General features: G+C 38.0%; 1 protein-coding gene and 1 pseudogene across 1 annotated transcript; one reads left to right on the forward strand and one right to left on the reverse strand.

The window, feature by feature from the left end:
* The first annotated feature begins 284 nt into the window (after nucleotides 1-284).
* On the forward strand, nucleotides 285-2,313 carry LOC121806941 (annotated as a pseudogene).
* LOC121806940 (transmembrane emp24 domain-containing protein p24delta4-like) lies at nucleotides 2,292-4,357 on the reverse strand. Its single transcript, XM_042207118.1, has 4 exons — nucleotides 4,117-4,357; nucleotides 2,820-3,032; nucleotides 2,672-2,748; nucleotides 2,292-2,576 (listed from the first exon to the last, which is right to left on the reverse strand). Exons 1-4 carry the CDS (start codon nucleotides 4,336-4,338, stop codon nucleotides 2,432-2,434), a joined length of 657 nt encoding a protein of 218 aa, XP_042063052.1. The 5' UTR covers nucleotides 4,339-4,357; the 3' UTR covers nucleotides 2,292-2,431.
* Nucleotides 4,358-18,267: the final 13,910 nt, after the last annotated feature.

Here is an 18,267-nt window from a genome sequence, read left to right on the forward strand (position 1 = left end):
TATTATATAATAAACAATACTTTTTACCGAAATATCTTAACATAGCAACAAACTAAAATATGTAAACTCATTCGATAATTATCTCTTTTTTACTTTCATTTCTAACATGTAGATTAATGCAATTCAAGACATCAAAGTTATCATTAATATTACTAGATGCATTAAATTTATTTGAAAATTAAATAAATCAAAAACCGATTCAACCGTCGTCGACCGATTATTAATATACCACAAAAAAAATGGTACACGACTTCAATTTTAAGCTAAAAAGCGCAGTTTGCACTCTAGTTTCCAAATTTTCATCTCACGAGAAATAAAAAGAGACTAAAATCTTTTCGGGCGAGAAAGAGATATTGAAACAACAATGGCGGTCAGGATAGCAATCGGAACAGCCACAAAACCTCAACTCATTCCTCATTTCCGATCAGCCATCAGTTCCACCACCGGAAATCATAAATTATCGGTGTTCAAAGCGTCAGCTTCCTTTTCCTCTTCGCCGGCGCCGAGAAAACTGATACTTTACTCAAAGCCCGGATGCTGTTTGTGCGATGGCCTCAAAGAAAAACTCGTCGCCGCATTCTCTCTCTCCAGCCCCAGTTCAATCGGAGACATCGAGTTGCAGGTCCCAATTTCAATTTCCACGTTTTTTTCTGTAAATTCACTTCTTGATTGATTCCAATTGAGGTTCAAAATGCGGATTTTGTGTGTGAGTGTGTTGGCTTTGTCCTTTTTTTTGGAAGAAATAGAAATGGTGGATTATTCTGAAAGTAGTGAGATTTGTAACTGATAGCTTGAGTTTTGATTATTAGAAAACTTGATTTTGGAGCTCAAATCCTTCATGGAGTATGAATATTGTGAGAGTAATGTGACTTGAGCTTTTGCAGGTGAGGGATATTACGACTAATCATATTGGGAGAAGCTTTACCAATACGAGATACCGGTGTTGGCTAGAGTCCGGGAAGATGGCGTGGATGTTATTTTTTCTTATTGCTTACATTGATATTGAATCTTGTTTGAATTTGTTGTATTCAAATGGCTGTTAAGCAATCGATTGTTATTTGTTCAGTAGTAGCTTAGTTCGCCAAATTGAGCTGTTAAATATATCAATACGCAAGAGTAGATTAAATGGGATGTAGGTGAAGTGAAACAGTGGAATGGAGATAAGATATGTGTCTATTCTAGTACTGGCTTTGGCCCTTGCAAATGGAATGAAACAGCAGTCGAGTAATGCTACCGCGTTATTGTTTCTCACCTTGGTTTGTTTGTTTGTCTGCTTGAGTTGAATATTGTGGTAATACTGGTAGACGGAGATGAAATTATTAGGACATACTGTATAACTTTTGGAATATACAAAGTTTAGAATCTCTGCCGACTCTATTGATATGGTTATCCTATGTGTAGAATGTTCTCACTGAGAGAGGGGAGTGCCTTAGTCTAAAGCGTTGCGGTCTGTCTGGTGGAGATCATATTCACTTTGGTACCGTTGTAGGTAGAGTTGAAGGATAGAGAGACATTACTTTAACTTTGTTGAAACAAAAAAAAATGCCTTTTCTTCTTTTCTTGAAGTAACTTTGTTGTAGCTAGAGAGAGAGAGGGACGTGGCATGCACTTCGTTGTACTAGGTAAAGTGTTGAGTCTGTCCGGTGGAGAGTATGCATCAGAGATCATATTCACTCTAGCATGGTAATAGGTAAACTTGAAGGAGAGTGAGACATTATTATTACTATAGGCTTTGTTGAAATAAGAAAAAATGCCTTTGGTTTCTTCTTTTCCTGAGGTAATTCAGTGTAGCTACAGAGACAGAGAGACATGGGCTTCCTCGCACTAGCTAGTCGTTATGTCTGTCTGTTGGAGATCATATTCACTCTGGTACCTTGCTAGGTAAACTTGAAGGAGCGAGACACATTACTTTAGGCTTTTTGAAACAATTTTTTTGCCAGAGTTTATTACTTTCTCGAAGCAACTTCGTGTGGATGCTGTTAAAATAACTAATTTCTGCCACTTCATAAATTTGATGCATCGTCTTACTTCTGTAATGTGTTTCATGCTCACAATTTACCCTTGCGTTTCTTGATAAATGCTGACCATGTTATCTGTTACAGGAGACACTTCCTAGATTATCTCCCCGTCTTGGAGTCGAGCTCGTTCAGAAGAAGATAGCAGCTGCATTTGATCAATGAACGGCATACCCTACTGCGGTTTAGTCTCTCAAATGGTGTAAGAGCTACAAATGTGTAACCTTCATACTTTTACTATGCTTCAGATGATTTGGTGCTTTTTTCAGTTAAAAGCAGATTAATTGATTCTGAATTCCATAGATATAAATTTCTGAAATAATTGAAGCAAATGTATCAAATGTCACATAAAACTCTTGCCCTTTTCTGCACTAAACTCTTTCCTAAATCTCTGGATGATTGAATATTGTGTTTGTCTAAATGAGTTTTTTCTTGCGAAAGTATCGCCTCAAATACAACAACTGGAGAGCTGAAACAACGATGCAGAGAACGAGAGATGCCTGGCTGTACCGCGCCACATGGGTGTTTGTTTGAACACTCGCATACCTAATCCCCAAATCCCTGCATGAACACGAACATCAAAATCTAGGCATTCCATTCCGTCCCTTCTCTAACGAAGAAAACAGAGAGCATATGTGATGGATGAACTATCTTACTTGCTCATCAAACGATTCATGTTATCTTTGATGGCCTGCACATACTCCTGAAGCTTTTTCATCTCAAGATCCAAACCCTACACGAACACGATCATCGTTAGTTTCATTAAATAATCCTCTCGCCATTGATAAGTAATGAAATATGTACCTCAATTTTTTCCTTCTTTGCAACAGAGTCCCAATCCTTAGTAGCAACCCCAGTTTTCCAGTCTAAGCCGACCGTGACTGTGTTACCATTGTGATCATCGTTGACGACTGTGAGGCATGCTGCATAGGTCCCTGGCTCGCTGGCCGTGAAGGCAAATCGGCCATGCCGCGACTTCTCTTTCTTATACAGATTAGATCCGTGTGGGGATGACACCTAACCATGAACACCAACTCTTCATCATACAAGCTAGTATTTGATGAAGATCACAAGTTCTTTTCTCCAACTTTCTCTAACTAATATTCTACTAAGCTCTCTTTTACTAAGTCAATATTCATCACTAACATGACTATCTTTGAAAGTTCAATCCAAATTACTTAACCTATAGCTATGATAATATTCCAAACGTCCATTTTAAAGAGAAGTAAATAAATAAATCAGATGCTCCTTCTGCAACAAACAGTATGATAGACATAAATTTCAAGTAAATAAATTGGTAGATTTTGGTGGATATATTTTAAATGGATAAAAAGAATAACTATAGGTCAAAACATGAAATTTTCAATAAATAAGGATTAGTACAATTTTCTAGAACAAAATTCTCTTGTGGTATCCATCGAACTTCCTATACAAATAAAAAAGCATCGGGATAATTACATTATTCATACAAATTTGTATAAATGATACAAATAGTTTCATTTGCGTTTCTTTGTATTACATTTTGTCATATGTTTAAATGTCGTCAACTTAAAAAAACCATCGCTGTATCATGTTATATACCCTATGTAGGAAAAGAATTAGCAGCATCCAAACATGAATGGTGGAATGTAGTACAATGAAGCTCAAATAAACTTTTTGTATCATTTATATAAACTTCACTCTTTATACTAGAATAAAACAATATTGAAACATTTTGTATGTAAAAACATAATAACCCCAACTAGTGAGCGTGTTCGTAGAAAAAGTTCCGATAATGAAAAGTTGTATTCATTTTTCAAATTTTACATGGACTAATTGATTCAAGAATGTATCCTGTTTGTTTCGGGTGAGGATCCCCTGCTGTGGAGGAATCACAGCAGGGTCCTGCTGCCCCTCACATGCCAACTTTTTAATAATAACAAATAATATAAAAAAAAATTAATAAAAAAATTGAATGTTAGGGGCAGCAGGACCCTGCTGTGATTCCTCCACGGCAGGGGATCCTCTCCCGTTTGTTTCAGCGAAAGGAAGCGTACCTAAATCTCGTAAAATCTAACAAAAAAAGTCATAAATTTAATAAGAAATTGAAAGAAAGAGAGACCTTAATGGTGAGGGTTGGATGTATAGTGTAATTATGATCGCCGTCACCGTAGAATGAATGGTAATCGCCCAAAACGACGACGTTGGTCTGCAATTCCTCGTAAACGCACTTCCACCCCGAACTCGGCATGTTCAGCCACACGCCACGCGCCGCCGGAAGCAACGCCGCCACTGCTAACATCAACGCCCAAAAACTCTGCGCCTCCATCGCAGACTTCATCATCGGAAATGCGCCTTTTTCTGCGGCGGAAAAATCCGTTTTCTGGGAATTGAAGAGGGTTTATGTAGAGGTGACGGGATTTTAATTGTAACGGAGGCGCGTGTGGTTGTGAGAGTGGGATTGGGCGGAGGAGTGACGGCGCCACGCAGTTTTCTATTCCTCTTAGCCAATCAGAAATGCCGAGATATGGACAGGTGTACGGTTTCGGACCATGATACGCTCGCAGTCACGCGCTTGACTTTTGAGGGAAAATATGGTAACTACTTGACTAAGATTTTAATTTCATTTTTTTTATAAATAAATTAGTACCTAGCAAAAACACGTTTAGAGAAATCAATTAAATTCAACCTTTTTTTTTTTTTTTTTAAAAAAAAAATTAACTCCTATATAAGGAGGAAGGGTGAAATTGTTTGCGTCTACCAGGGGTCGAACACGCGACCACCTGGGAAAGGGACACGGATATCCAGCGCTGATTGCCAAACGTTATGTTTCGGGAAACTTGATTTTTAGCATTTACAATGTAAAAGGTAAATTGATCTCAACTTTCAAAAACCAAAGGAGATTTTTTCCGTCCCCCCTTCCCCCTTTTTTGCCTCCTCGCTAAATCTTTAACTTACATATAAACAAATCTAATAATGAAACTATTCAATTTTCCAGACAAAAAATCTAATTAATTTCTATTGGTTCTATGAATTCATAATGTTGTTCCTTAATTCAAGAAAATTTATGTATAAGTTAGTGAAATACCGTATCATATTTTTATCTAATTTCTTAAATTAATCTCTCAATATTTTGGAGATATTTCAAAAATATTTAATGTTAAAAAAATTTGTGTATTTTCAGCATTCATGTTGATTGATATGAATAAACACAATAATTTAGTTTATATATATAATACTATTAACTTACTTCATGTGGCATACCTTATGTGGAGTATCATCTCATTAATGCACGTTTAGCCTTATTTGTTCTGTTTTATACATTTAATTTAATTTTAATGCATTAAAAATTATTACTGAGATTTTTTATTTTTATATTTTTTTATAAAAGTCAAAGTTTAATTTGTTCTTTTCTTAATGACTTCAATTAAATTAATAAAATGACAAATCGAGCTTTGATTTTCCTAAAAATTAAAAAATTAAAAATATCAATAACAATTTTTAATGTATTTGAATCAAGTTAAATGTATAAAGCAAAACAAATAATGCTATACATACATTAAACGAGTGTGGTGCTCAGAGATATGCTTATACTCCCTCCGTCCCGCACTACTCGCACATTTCCTTTTGGGCACAGAGATTAAGGAATGAGTGATAGACAAAGTCAACAATTACGGCTGTAGGTATAAATTGTTACTAAAAATGGAAAGAGTGCAAATAACTTGGGACGCCCAGAAAGGAAATAAGTGCAAGTAGTGCGAGACGGAGGGAGTATAATATATCTAGCTAGTGTACCATTTACATCGAAAACGAAAAAATTCTCAATTTATTAAACGGACAAGCTTATAATCACACATTTGAGATCTATTCAACAGCGAATCTATTTTGTAACAAGGGTGTATAGTTGTACTCCAGTTTTTAGTAGTATTATTATTACATAATGTATCTTCAACCAAACTCTTATAAATTAGAGTGACAATAAAACACAAGTCAGTCCATAAGTTATCACCAAGGTGAATGGAGAAGCATTATTAACTCTCCTAAATAAGGGATAATAACACACTCACATAATTCTTTCAGTTTTCTCTCTAAAATTCCTCACTCGGGTTGATATGGAGTAAGAGGCTGGTTTGGATTTTTCCATTTAGATCTTAGTTGGCCATAGGTGTTTCAGATCTGTAGATGGGCTATTAATTTGCAGGAAATCAATTGTTTCGTTATACAAAAATTGATTCTGGTATTTTGTCTGTGTGGAGTCAAGACATTAAAATTTAGAGATGGGATTCTGACACAGTGTCTACAAAATGACATGACAAAGTGCATAGATTTACATTTCTATGTTTCACTTTGCATATAAATCATTGTGCATTTGTAATTATCTGCCTCTCAGTAATATTTTTTCTCTATAGTTTATGAGATTTAGTCCCAACCAAAAGCTCATCAGCAAGATATCATGTCTCCACAATGCTATAAATGTACAATAATTCTAAAATTAAAATGTTGTTCTTCAAAGGTACCACAAATTACAACAGTTTCAGATATATATGTGAAACCCTATAAATATGTAGTTGCCTTTTCACAACCAAATTGGGGGCTTCAGCACCCCCATAACTATTTTGATTTCGTTTTCTCACAATATATGTTAGTTTATCCATATATTTATGGTGATTGGTGAGAGAGAGAGAAGCTTCTTCGTAATTTCTTGGCGACATGTTGCCTCTTGAAAGTCTAACAAACATCAAGATTCAATGCTTCTTTACTACACTTTGGCCATCCTTTTTCCCCTTTTAAAATACTCCTACCGTTTGTAAAAAATAATCTTATTTGTGAGTGGCATGTATGTATTGTGTACGTAGTAGATATATTGAAAAAAATTGGATAAAATATAGAAAAATGATAATAGGATTTTCACAAATAAAAATGAGATTAAGTTAACATACTAATTTTTAAAAAATATATATATAATGGATAAAAGAATTCGACTAATTCTATTTCTACAACAATAAGTCTGAAACACAAACATTTAATAGCCAACAACACCAATATCTGTAAGTTGAGTCTAGCTGGCTTGCATTATTAATTTTTCTGAAAAAGAATTAATATTACTGCCTAGTTATAATTAAAAATATACATGTACTGGATCAAGTACGGAAGGCAACAACTTCCCACACTTCCATACATTTCACTATATTGTTTAAATATTTGCTGGCAAGAAATTTAGGTAATTTGCAATTTTAATACTTTAAATTCCTATAACTTCGAATTCGTGTGCATATGATTCAAGAGATAGAAACACATCTCAATTGATAAGATCTTTCTAAAAGATAATGCTCTTTTCATTCGACAATATGTAGGAGCTTCAATTCACTATTTTTGTTAGTTCATCAATAAACATTTTATTTTACTTTTATTTTAAATAGTATATTGTAAATCATATATGCCATTAACTTATTACTACAATTATATTTTAATATAAAAAGAGACTTATATATTCTGCTAAATTAAAAATCACATTTCGTATAACTTGTACTCCCAGAATAGCAAGAGTTAGAGGACTCCTAATACCAAACAAAGGAGTAATATTTTGGATATATTCCAAATGCATTAGCCATACCTAAAATAAACAGGACAATTTAATAGAATAATTATTGTAAAAATAAAAATATAAGTTCTCCGTTCATCATCTATTTGTAACAATCTATTTGGCACATCGATTTATAGTAATTTTTTTAATTAAAAAGATGTGAGCTCCTTATATTCTACTCATTATTGAAAGTAGAAGTAGGGCTGAATTGTGTTCTTCTTGTTATTCAATACTAAGAGTCTCCCCCTTAATATAGGGAGTATTACAGTCTAAATTAGGTAGAGAATAACCTTATTTCTAGACAAATATTGACTCTATCAATCACATATTTTATGCCTATGATTACATATTTTATGCCACTAATATCTCGTTCTCATTTTGGTAAGTCTTGGGCGGCAAGGATGTTTGACACTCCCCCTCAAGTTGAGCAACGGCATCTCCGATACTCAACTTGTCCAACACCTCATTGAACACCTTTGGATTTACTGCCTTTGTAAGGATGTCGGCAAGCTGCTCTTCTGATCGAACAAATGGAAGTTCGATAATTCCTCCTTCGATTTTTTCCTTGATAAAGTGACGATCAACCTCTACATGTTTGGTCCTGTCATGTTGGACTGGGTTTTCTGAAATATTGATTGCCGCCTTATTGTCACAGAACAGTTGGCTTTTCCGAGTGGGTGGGAAACCAATTTCAGTCAGTAACCTCCTCAACCAAAGTATCTCTGTTAGACCACTCTTAATCCCTCGGAATTCTGCTTCGGCACTTGACAAAGCTACGACCTTTTGCTTTTTGCTCTTCCAAGTAACCAGGTTTCCCCCTACAAAGGTGAAATATCCTCCTGTAGACTTCCGATCGATTGGGTTACTTGCCCAGTCTGCATCAGTGGAACCATCGATCTCTAGATCATCATTTTTCCTTAACAATACGCCAAACCCTGCAGTCCATTTTAAATAGCGGACAACCCTCAATGCCGCGTCTAAGTGATTCTCCTGTGGTTGGTGCATAAACTGGCTTACAATTCCAACTGCATATGAAATATCAGGCCTTGTGTGGGAAAGGTAGATCAACTTCCCCACAAGGCGTTGATATTCTTCACGATTTGCTAGCTTGGCACCTTCCTCTATCTTCAATCCATGATTCACCATCATAGGGGTGTCTGCAGGTTTACAGTCCAGCAGTCCTGTTTCAGCCAGGAGATCCAAACATATTTCTTCTGTCGCAGAAATATTCCTTTCTTAGACCGAAGTACTTCTATTCCCAGAAAGTATTTGAGGGGGCCTAGATCCTTCATCTCGAACTCCTGAAATAAGTTAGTCCTCAGGTTGTTGATTTCCTCATTATCATCTCCAGTGATGATCATGTCATCCACATAAATAAGTAGACAGGTCATCCGATCACCTCTTTTCTTCAAAAATAAGGTGTGGTCTGAGTGGCTTTGAATGTAGCCATATTTCAGCATAGCTCGCGAGAACCTTCCAAACCAAACTCTTGGTGATTGTTTCAGCCCATAAAGTGTTTTCCTGAGTCTGCAGAATTGTTTCTCTTCTGTATATCCTGGAGGCATTTCCATATAGACCTCTTCATTCTTTTTCAGTTCCCCATGCAGGAACGCATTAGTTACATCAAACTGGTGTAGGGGCCAGTCTTTGCATGCCGCCACTGCTAGCAAGGTTCTGACGGTGTTCATCTTTGCTACCGGGGAGAAGGTCTCCTCATAATCAACTCCGTACGTCTGGGTGTACCCTTTTGCAACAAGTCTGGCTTTGTATCTCTCAATCGATCCATCAGCTCGCCTTTTGATGGTAAATATCCAACGACATCCCACTGGTTTTTTTCCTTCTGGTATGTCGCATTCTTCCCAAGTGCCGTTTCTGATAAGGGCATCCATCTCTTTCTCCATCGCCTCTCGCCAGTGCTTATGTTTCATTGCTTCTTGCCATGAACACGGAATATCCTCGTCTTCATATAGGGCCGCGTCAAATGCCCGCGCCATTTCAGTGAGGTGGCCTTGCACAGTATTGACAATGGAATAATGTGTTTTTCTCCCTTTCCAATCCGGCGAGTATCTCTTCGGTGGCACTCCTCTGGTGCTTCTTGGAGGTAAGGTGAAACCTCTCATTTCTCTTCCGCTCATCTCCACAGGCGCATTTCTGGTTTCAGTTTCCTGTCTCAGATTGTTAGTATCAACACTATCATTATCACTTACCATGGGAATCACAGTCGGGGAAGACGGTGGAACATTGTCACTTAACTCCTCAGGCTGACTAGGGGATTCTGTAGACGGCCCGGTGGTGCTGCTGTTCGCATCGTCTGGTGGACCAACGTTCGTCACAGGACCCGAGTTTGGCCAGTCAGGACCTTGATCGGTGTTTTCAGTGGGAGATGGGAAACAACTTAGCGGGTCACTAGTAGGTATACTCTGAACTTCCCCCCCCCCTGACCGCGAAGTTGGTGGTAGAAATACTCACTTTCTACGAAGTCACAGTGCATGGTAGTGTAGAGATGTTTGGTTAACGGATCAAAGCACCGGTACCCTTTTTGGTTTATCCCATAGCCTACAAAAACACATTTAACAGAGCGGGGTGCTAGTTTGGACCGGTCTTGCTTTGGTAGATGGACAAAAACGGAGCAACCAAAAACTCTAGGTTCAAGCGTGAGTGGTGATGGTATTTTGTGTTTGGCCGAGAACTCATCGAGGGGTGTTTTGAAGTTAAGGATTTTTGTAGGTAAGCGGTTTATGAGGTAAACTGAAGTAGCAAGGACTTCTGGCCAAAAGGTTTTTGGACCTTGAGATTCTATCACAAGGGCTCTGGTCATTTCGAGGAGAGTCCTATTTTTCCGTTCTGCTACCCCATTTTGTTCAGGGGTGTGAGGACAAGTGGTTTGATGAACTATACCCCTATCCGAAAAAAAATGTTGCATTTTGGAATTAACAAATTCACCACCGTTATCGGATCTAAGAATTTTAATACATTGGCCATACTGAGTTTGCACGAAAGCATAAAATAGACAAAAATTTTCAAAGACCTCAGATTTAGATTTCAAAAAATATACCCAAGTCATGCGCGTGCAATCATCAATAAAAAGTACGAAATATTTTAAACCATGGCCGCCCAAAAAGGGGCCGGACCCCAAACATCCGAATGCACTAGGGAAAAAGGAGATTTCTCTCGGGTATTACTAATCTTAAAAGAGTGTCTGTGACTTTTGGCCAACAAACAAGTGTCACAATGCAAAAACGGAAGATTAATAGTAAGTTTAGGAAAAAGTAACCGCAAATATCCTATAGACGGATGTCCTAATCGACGATGCCAAAGCCAGGCCTGTGAGTCAGTCGGTCCTTGAGTCAGCATCGCAATTCCGTTGTGGGCCATCTTGTCCACATAGTATAGCCCTCGTCGTTCAGTGCCACGCCCAATCGTCATCCCCGTCTTGATATCCTGTAAGGCACAAAAATTGGGTTGCATCAGTAGAGTACAATGAAGTTCTCTGGTGACATGACTGACAGATACAAGCTTAGGTGCCAGAGTAGGAACATATAGACAGTTTGACAGCTGCAATGTTAGCGATAATTTGATAGTGTCTGCTCCCTGTACTGGTATCATATGACCATTTGCTGTACGAACAAAACTCTTTCGAGAAGCAGAGATGTTAGAGAAATCTGATGCTTCAAAAGACATTGTATCTGTAGCTCCGCAGTCAAAAATCCAATTTAAATCCTTATCATTTTTCATTGTGACGAAAGAGTTTGCTAATGCGTGGAAGGAATTTTTGCAACTAATATTGGGTAGGAATTCCAATTCTGAGGGTTCAATGGGTATATTGGGCATGGAGAATGTTTCAGGGTTCGGATTTTTTGATGCCTCGGATGTTGGGGTGGATTTTTCTGATTTTTGGGATTTTTTGGCATTTTGGGGTTTTTTTCCGAATTTATCGGAACTGTTGGGGCTGTTTTTGAATTTAGCGGAAATGTGGTGTTGATTTTTGGATTCTGTGGAAGTTTTGGGTGGAATGTGGCATTTAGGAGTAGGGCGGGGTGGGTTTCGGTATTTACAAAAGTTTGGGGGTTTTTCTGTAAATAGGGAGGGGTCAATGTGTAATAAACCAAGAGGTGGGGATTTATCCTCAAATGATGTACCTGAAACAGAAAACCTAGCAGCCGCGATTCTCCCCTCTGGTGCAGCGTCTCCCTCGCGATTTCCCCCTCTGGTGCAGTGCCCCGCCCCAGTGGTGTCGCCACCGGTAACGTTTGCCGCCCCAGCGTCGTGTGCCATCCCAGTGCAGTGCAGCAAAGTGCATGGCGCTGCTCCGGTACAAAGCGAGATACCGGTGTTGCCCGTCGGTCTTCCGGCGCTGGCAGTCCGGTCGCCTCCTCCGGTAGCCGCTCGCCCTCCTTTGTTTATTCCCCGGGCTGCACGGGCCCTCTTCATTTCATCCCACCAGTCGGGGAACCCAATGAGAAGGAATCATCCTTCCTTAGTGTGTTTCTTGCCGCCGCAATGGGAGCATGTCAGACGGCTTTTGTCCGCCTCCGGCGGCTTCTGCCACGGACGACTCGCCTGGTTTTGTGCACTGTTGGACCGGCTGTGGTCGGAGACCGCTAGTCCTGACCCGATGCTAGGGGTCTGCGAGTGGCTCGCTCCAATCCCTTGAATCTGGTTATTGACCGATTCCCTCCTGACACGGGCGTATACTTCGCGGGCTGACGGTAACGGATCAAGCCTGATTAATTCATTTTTCACTGTTTCATATCTGTCATCCAAAGCGGTAACGAACTGGTACAATCGTAGTCGTTCTTTTGTCATCGGAGTTGTTTCCCGTCTGTCTATAGAGATCCATAGATTTTGCATCTTGTTCCATAGAGTTTCTAAGGACATGTCCTCTTGTTTCATTGTGTTTGTCTGTCTGTGCAGATCGTACACTTGTACGGGGTCTGCACCGCTGCCGTACGTGATGGCCAGCCCGTCCCATAGTTCTTTGGCCGTGGCGTATTGTGAAACCTCGTTGACGAGGTCAGCCGCCATGTTGTTGATGATCCAACTGAAGACACAATGGTCTCGTTGCTGCCATTGCTGGTAGTTGGGGTCGTTTCGGGGTGGAGGGACAGAAACTCCATCGATGTGAGACGTCAGTCCCTTCCCCCCGATCGCCCTGTCCATGAGATTGGCCCAAAGGGGATAATTGTCCCCATCAAGCTTTGTTTTGACTGTGATTTCACCCAACGATTCGGGGTGATGAGTCTTCTCTGGTGGGTGTTTGTTTGGAACCGATTGTAGGCTCTGCCACCGCAGGAACTCCGCGAATTGGGCAGCGAGTTCCGCGGGGAAGGGTGTCGGATTTGTGGTGTCTTTTTGTGATTTCTCTGTATCAGAATACTCTGATTCTGACATGTTTTCTGTTTACAGGTAAAAAAGAAGGTCGGGAAGGATATATTATGGGCGGTGATGAAAGTTTTCTGAGCCCAAACCTGCTCTGATACCATATTGAAAGTAGAAGCAGGGCTGAATTGTGTTCTTCTTGTTATTCAATACTAAGAGTCTCCCCCTTAATATAGGGAGTATTACAGTCTAAATTAGGTAGAGAATAACCTTATTTCTAGACAAATATTGACTCTATCAATCACATATTTTATGCCTATGATTACATATTTTATGCCTCTAATATCTCGTTCTGATTTTGGTAAGTCTAGGGCGGCAAGGATGTTTGACACTAATAACACATCCAAGTAATTAAATTAATCAAAGTATTATAACTCGTGTGAGTCTACATATAATAAGAAATTAGTGGAGATAGAGAGTATATACAATAACAAAAAAAATAAATTCTATAAAGTGAAAATGTGAAATTCCTAGTAGTTTCCAAGAAGCCAGGCCTCTAGCATGTGAGTGGCTTTATACAATAATAACGCTGTCAGCCACCTGAAAACATACCAAACAGCAACTCAAAATAAATTAAAATTTTAATTAACGTGACTAATTGGGGTTTTATTTGATTTAGTGAAGATCAATGAATGATTCCCTCACTTAATAATAGCTTGTGTTCCCATTTGTGTTTACTAGGAAGCAAAGATGTACGGATCGACCCGACACTTTACTCCTTAACATGTTCTTAACTTGACAATTATGATCATCAAATTCATTTAAATACTAAGTATATAGTAGTATAATATATATTAAGTACATATCTTTTGTTGGTTGAGAAACAAATCAAATTATTAGCATATGCATTGAGTTTGAGAGTGACTCTTTTTAAAAGTAATTAATGTTGTTTACATTTGAATATTTGAGTCTTGTTTCAAATTAGATTTATAACCAAATGACTAATATTTTCCTTCCCATAGTAATTGTAACACTTGGAGATGACAACTCGATGTTATTTAGTGTGTTAAATATAGAGAGAAAATTGTAAGTCATAATGTAGAGATAAAAGGTTGAATGTGTTTATAATAGTTTATTTTTAATAAAGAGTAGTGGGCATTTTTGTGAGAAAAAAAAGAGGAAAGTGTTGTATTTACTGGAAGAAAGAATTATATATGAAATATAATGATAATATAGTCAAAATTTAAAGAAAAGTATTTAAATCATGTTATAAAGCTAGGATTGACGAATATACTATGAATAAAAAAGGTTTGGCCCTTGGTAAAGTGTTTTAATTACAAGTAGGATCTTATTTTCGACAAAGTTCATATATTGAGATTTAAATAGTAGATGTATTTATTTTCTTTTATACAAAAAACGTCAAAAATCACTCAATGATCTCCATTAAATTTCATTTAATTTTGATTAGTTTAGAATTTAGAATCGCTGACTGAAATAGTTATGGCAACTTGTTTGAAAGAAAATCACGTAACGCGTCATTTGTAAAACCAATCCTATTTATAGGGTACTAAGTTGTCCTTAATTACATTTATAATATAAATATTTATAGTTGAGGTTGTTTAAGGATTTCTTTTTACTTCAATTTTTTGTGTTCGTTTACTGTTTTTCTTTTATTAGCCTTTTGGAATTCTGTTTTGGGTATTTGACCCTGTATTTCAACTCACAATAAATGTCACCAACTTAATTTGTTTATCATTATTATCCCAATGACACCATATGTTTCCCTTAAGTATTCAGTATGCTAATGAATTTTGCTTTGTATTTTCATAATTCATCATTTATTGGTAGATATTAAAATATTCATGTACATTGCACCTGCACATTGTGCATAATAGTTTGGATAAAATTTTATAAAATATTGCATCCCTAATAATGTTAAATTTTAAAAAACGTACATGCATTTTTACAGTCATATATAAAAGAAAATATTTATAATACATACCATCATACTTTCTATGAAATTTTTTATGCCGCCAATAAATTTTCTATGTACATAGTACTAGTATTTATTTTCTTTTTCTTTTTCTTTTTGATATTAATTATACTTTAATCTCATAAATTAATGTGACATCAATTTTAAATTGCATAAAAAAGTTCAATTTATATTTAACTTCAAATTGATGAATAAAGAGCGCTTTATTTTATGTAAATTTTAAGTTTTAGCATCCTTATAACAATTTATGAGTATTAAAATAATAAATAACATTAAAAATGGCAATGTAAACTAAATGAATATGTGTTACATAAAAATATCGAGAGACGTTGGATCAAACAAAAACTAATTTCAGATATATCAGTCATTCACCATCAATAGTTTTGGGGTAGTACGAGTTTTATTGATAAATAAATATAAATTATATAGAGAGTGAAAATGGTTAAACATTACAAGTTGAAATGAATAAATAGAAAATAAAGGGGGAAAAGTAGAAAATGGAGAGAAAAAGTGCACGACAATGTTTCCAAAAATAGAATGAAACTAATTTATATTAGACGGATTAAAATAAATAAAAAAGTTGAACAGAATTATAAATTATTTTCAATCATAAATTTAATGAATAGAATAAATTCGTACTTATGAATTCAAATCTCATTGACAATGAATATCAAGCTTTTAATCCTTTATTTCCACTGTCCCTAAAATTATTTATTTCTATTGGATGAGAAAGTATTAATCATCATTTCATAATAATAAGCGTACATAGTTTTTACTGTGAGATAACCGTATGTGGGTATTAGAGCATCTCCAGTAAGCCTGGACTTCACATAGCCCTTACATAGCCTTCACACTGCCACATCATCAGCACTACAATTCTCCTGCCACATCAGCTTGCCACATCAACTGGACATCAAATAGTCATCACATAGCCTTCACACTACATATCCACATCACTAATAACAATTATATAATTTAATTTACAATCGTATCAACATACGGAATTTAATTTACGAAACAAATACATTTAAATTGAATAATTTAAAAAAATTACATTTAAAAAAGTACAATAATTTAAAAAAAATTCATTTAAAAAAATTACATTTAAAAAAATTACATAAATTTACATAAAAACTAACGCCTTGCAATCCTCCGCGCCCACAACTCTTCAACTAAATCCTTTTGGAGTCGAATATGAGCCTCCGTCTGACGCATGTCGGCATGTGCTTGGAGGAGGGCTTCTTCATCATGAGGCACCCCACCTCGTACGTTGGCGGTGGCGACGTCGTGGCTTGGACCGGCCTCATTATCGTCGTTGGCCCAATCATTCAGTTGTACACCTTCATCTTCGACAATCATGTTGTGCATGATAATACAGGCGTACAGTATATCAGCAATGCAGTCGACATTCCACAAACGTGTTGGTCCCTTAACTGCAGCCCATCGAGCCTGAAGCACACCAAATGCGCGCTCCACGTTCTTTCGCGCCGACTCCTGCCGCGTCGCAAAGTAGGCCTTCTTCACATCTCATGCGCACCAGATCGTCTTCACAAAGACGGGCCACCTAGGGTATATCCCATCCGCCAAGTAGTAGCCCATATCATGCTGGTTGCCGTTGGCTACAAAACTGATGGCCGGACCGACGCCCTGGCACTGCTCGTTGAAAAGGGGCGACGAGTTGAGGACGTTTAGGTCGTTGTTCGAACCGGCTATCCCAAAATACGCATGCCAAATCCACAACCGGTAATCATCTACGGCCTCGAGGATCATCGTGGGATTTTTTCGCTTGTAGCCGGTCGTGTAAAACCCCTTCCAGGCAGCGGGACAGTTCTTCCACTCCCAATGCATACAATCTATGCTGCCTAACATTCTCGGGAACCCATGCTGATCCCCGTGCATCCGCAGCAGATTCCGGCAATCTTCGGGGGTAGGCTTTCGGAGATACTGATCACCGAATACTTCGATCACGCCCTGACAGAAATACTTCATACATTCGATGGCAGTCGTCTCACCGATGTGGATGTATTCGTCCCACATGTCTGCCGCGGTGCCGTAGGCCAACTGCCTGATTGCCGCAGTGCACTTTTGAATAGGGGTGTGGCCGGGTCTGCCAGCTGCATCGTGCCTGAAGCGGAAATACAGATATCGATGCTCCAAAGCGTTAACAATACGCATAAACAAGTCCCGCCTCATCCTAAAACGACGCCTGAAATGGTTGGCGTTAAAACGCGGCTCCTCTGCGAAGTAATCTGTGAACAGGCGCTGATGTGCAGCTTCATGATCACGATCAACCACTTGTCGACGGTGGACAACTGGTCGTGGGCGAGGTGCCGTCGGCTGCATATAACTCTGCATCCATCGATCAACCTCACGGCTCGTATAGGCATCTAGCTCTTCGTTCAGCATACGCTCGTACTCATCCGCATCCCCACCACTACCACCGGCATTACTCATTTCTTAAATTGATCTTGTACAGAAAGTAAGGTAGAGAGAGAGTACTCGTTAACACAAGTGGTGCGAATGAAAATGACGTTCAAAGCGCGTATATATAGTGTTTTCAAAATAAAATAAAATAAAATAAAATAAAATCTGACGCCGGTTTGACGCCGATCCGGGACCCACAATGCCGCCGTGAGGATCGGCGTCGGAACCGGCGTCATCGCGCGAATCGGCATGGCCACGCCGATTTTGACGCCGATTTCGCCGACGCCGGTTCCAATGGTTCGGCGTCAGAACCGGAGTCGGCGAAAAATCGGTGTCGCGATTTTGACGCCGGCATTGGAGATGCTCTTAGCAGTGTGTGTATGTCATAATATTGCATGGGCCCACATGAGAATTCTGTGTTTGCTTGAACCGTGCAACAACTGAGTACACTTTATTTCAGCTGATATTCCCTCGTCTTTTATTAGCTCTTCTTTATTCTTACTATTTATTAATATTATTATTTTTATAAAATAAGTGCAGAAAAGTTAACGAGACTCTTAATGACGAACGAGGGGAGTAGTAAAATCATACATATACGGTATACTACTGGTATAAATGAACTTCAAATTTGCTTTAGAAAAATCTTACAACTAACAGAGCTATATTTTATTCTCGTGAATATATTTTTCAAAAAGTAACGCTATAAATGCTATTTGTATCAATGTTATGATTATATTGGACAAAAATATGTAATTACTACCTCCGTCCCCAAAAATTTGTCCCACTTTGATCCGGCACGAATTTTAAAAAATGTAATGGGAAGTGAGTTGAAAAAGTTAGTGGATAGTGGATCCTACTTTTATATATTAGTTTTATAATAAAATGTGAGTAAGAATGAGTTAGTGGAATATGTGGTCCACTATAAAAAATGGTAAAAAGTGAAATAGGACAAA

Source organism: Salvia splendens, chromosome 6 (genome assembly GCF_004379255.2).
Source record: "Salvia splendens isolate huo1 chromosome 6, SspV2, whole genome shotgun sequence".
Lineage (NCBI taxonomy): Eukaryota > Viridiplantae > Streptophyta > Magnoliopsida > Lamiales > Lamiaceae > Salvia > Salvia splendens.